Source organism: Aplysia californica, unplaced genomic scaffold (assembly GCF_000002075.1).
Source record: "Aplysia californica isolate F4 #8 unplaced genomic scaffold, AplCal3.0 scaffold00099, whole genome shotgun sequence".
Taxonomy (NCBI): domain Eukaryota; kingdom Metazoa; phylum Mollusca; class Gastropoda; order Aplysiida; family Aplysiidae; genus Aplysia; species Aplysia californica.
Genome location: NW_004797369.1, coordinates 31,880 through 34,461, shown reverse-complemented (window position 1 = coordinate 34,461; position 2,582 = coordinate 31,880). Strand labels below are relative to the sequence as shown.

Below are 2,582 nucleotides of genomic sequence, written 5' to 3'. Positions count from 1 at the left end.
CTTCTCCTCGTCGTCCAGGTAAGGACTTCTCTGTTGACATCCGCCCCTTGGCGCTCATATGACCTTATGCAGTTGCGAGCGCCGAAAAACCTTACTAAAACAAGAAACAAAAACTGTGTGACAGACGTACAAACTCTGCGACAGACGTACAAACTCTGCGACAGACGTATAACTTACTCATGTCAAACTTGGCCTCCTTCAGCTCCGACTCGATGACGTCCCGTTCTGCTTTGATGGTGCTCACCTGAGACAAACAGACAGACAACAAGACGTGTTACTTACGTTTAGTTTTAGTACAACAGTTTTATGGCACAAACAGGTCATAGAAGTGCAAAATATTATTTGGTTCTTTCTGGGTTTTGCAAAAGATGAGTTTCTTGGTGCTTACAACACAACAGAATCCAAAGACAGTGGGACAGCATAAAGATCTACTGACCACAGTTTAGTTTTTCAGTTTTAGTAGAGGTTCTACGGCGCTCGCAACTGCATAAGGTCATATCAGCACCAGAAGATTAGAGGTGTTACAAGAGAGTAAAAAACATAAAAAAGACGAAGGGGAGATGAGGACGATAGATGTTTGAAAGGAAAGAAAAAGCAGACCACATCAGAGCACCCGCCAACCACCCACAGTAAGAGTTTTATGGCACTTTCAACACAAATAGGTCATATAAGTGCCAAAGATTGTTTGTTTGTTTCTGGGTTTTTTTTAAAAGATGAGTTTAATGGTGCTTGCAACAAAAAGATCGCATGAATGCCTGAGATTAAGGGGGGAGGGGGGCGGGTGGTTATTACTAGAGAGAAAAGCTCAAGGAGAGATAAGGACGATAGCTGTTTGATAGGAAAGAAGGAGCAAACGATATCAAAGCATCTGTGAACCACCCAATGCCGAAGATTTGAGGTGATACACATGCACGGGTGTGCAAAAGTCGGTATACAGTAGGTACCACATCATAGTTATGATACTAAACTGGTGGGCTCCAGTGGCTAAGTGAGAGGTGAGTTTAGATTCAAGAGTAAAGTCAAGCAAGTGTCGGTGACACGAGGATCAAATGGGTGGTCACTGTGTGTGTGTGTGTGTGTGTGTGTGTGTGTGTGTGTGTGTGTGTGTGTGTGTGTGTATGTGTGTGTCGGTGACACGGGGATCAGATGGGTGGTCACTGGGGTGTGTCCTTGACCAAGACACGGCAACCCTAGTTCTAAAAAAATACAGGGCGCTTCACAGTGGCGACCAGCAATGGTATGGTTGTGAGATTGTTCTGTATAGGTGGAATATTGTGTATTTATGTATTATGTGTGAGTAGTTATGTATGTATGTATTTATAATTATGTATTTATGTCGTACGTTTGTTTGTGATTGTAAACCAAATTGCCCTTCTGGGATCAATAAAATCGTTATTTATTTCAATTATTATTATATTACCAAGACTATTCGAGGGTGTGCAAAAGTAGGTACACAGTAGGTGTCACATCATTGTTACGATACTCAATTGACCAAGACTATTCGAGGAGTGAGTGAATACCAGCGACTAACAGTTTGAGTATCAGAGGAATGAAGGCTGCTTTTGTTCTTACACGTGCATGCAATTCTCATTTGACTGTACAATATATGCAATAAGAATTGTAGGCCTACACGTTTCCTTTCCTTTTTTCCCAACTGTATACCTACTTTTGCTCCCCCCTGTATATAGTTTTGACCAATCTGTCTCTAGTAACAAGCGAAAAACTGTCAATTAAAGATAAAGACCTGTGACGTCTTACGCCTGGTGGTAGAATTTTCCTCGGTACATGAGAGGAATATGTGAAGCGTGCTGACAAAATGAGTTACTTCTCGGATTCGAGCCCTATAACAATAGATACATCACGCTTATAGCTGAAGTTTTTACAATTTATAAGCATCAAATAATAAAAGGCATTTTTTACTTAAAGAATATAACATCAACAGAAAATCTACAAATTTTGACCCCTGCGTCGATTTCTAGCCAAGTTCTTCATTTACTGATTATGAGAAGTAACTCATTTAGTCAGCACGTCTCACATATATTATATGGTCAACAGTCAAGGGAGTAAGAATCAATTACTAAAAATCAGAAGAAAAAAAAAACCCAACCAAAAAACCCCCTAAAACTAATATCTAAAAGAAAATGAACAAAGAGAACAGTGACTAAAGTTTCCACTAGCACTTCATCATCACTGTTGGACTGTGACAAGACATCCGCTATCCGTGTCTCTGCTAACATGTAACAGAAAAATCGTGACAAGACATCCGCTATCCGCTAACATGTAACAGAAAAAAAACCCGTGACAAGACATCCGCTATCCGTTCCTCTGCTGACATGTAATAAAAAAAACCGTGACAAGACATCCGCTATCTGTTCCTGTGCTGACATGTAACAGAAAAACCGTGACAAGACATCCGCTATCCGTTCCTCTGCTAACATGTAATAAAAAAACCGTGACAAGACATCCGCTATCCGTGGCTCACCTGTTCGATGAGGTCCCTCAGCGTCTTGACCACGTCGCTGTTCTGCATGGAAGCTGCAGCGCTGGCCGCTGGGAGGGCAGACTCTATATCTCCCTGGTGG

The 2,582-nt window shown here is 41.5% G+C and overlaps 1 protein-coding gene across 1 annotated transcript in view; it reads right to left on the bottom strand.

Annotated features, from left to right (window-relative positions):
* Positions 1–2,582, bottom strand: part of LOC101857940 (programmed cell death 6-interacting protein) — a gene marked incomplete at its 3' end in the record, with an annotated part of 16,836 nt that overhangs the window by 3,293 nt on the left and 10,961 nt on the right. The window contains 2 exon segments of the mRNA XM_013080782.2: positions 178–244; positions 2,483–2,575. Coding sequence (XP_012936236.1) covers positions 178–244; positions 2,483–2,575 — 160 coding nt within the window.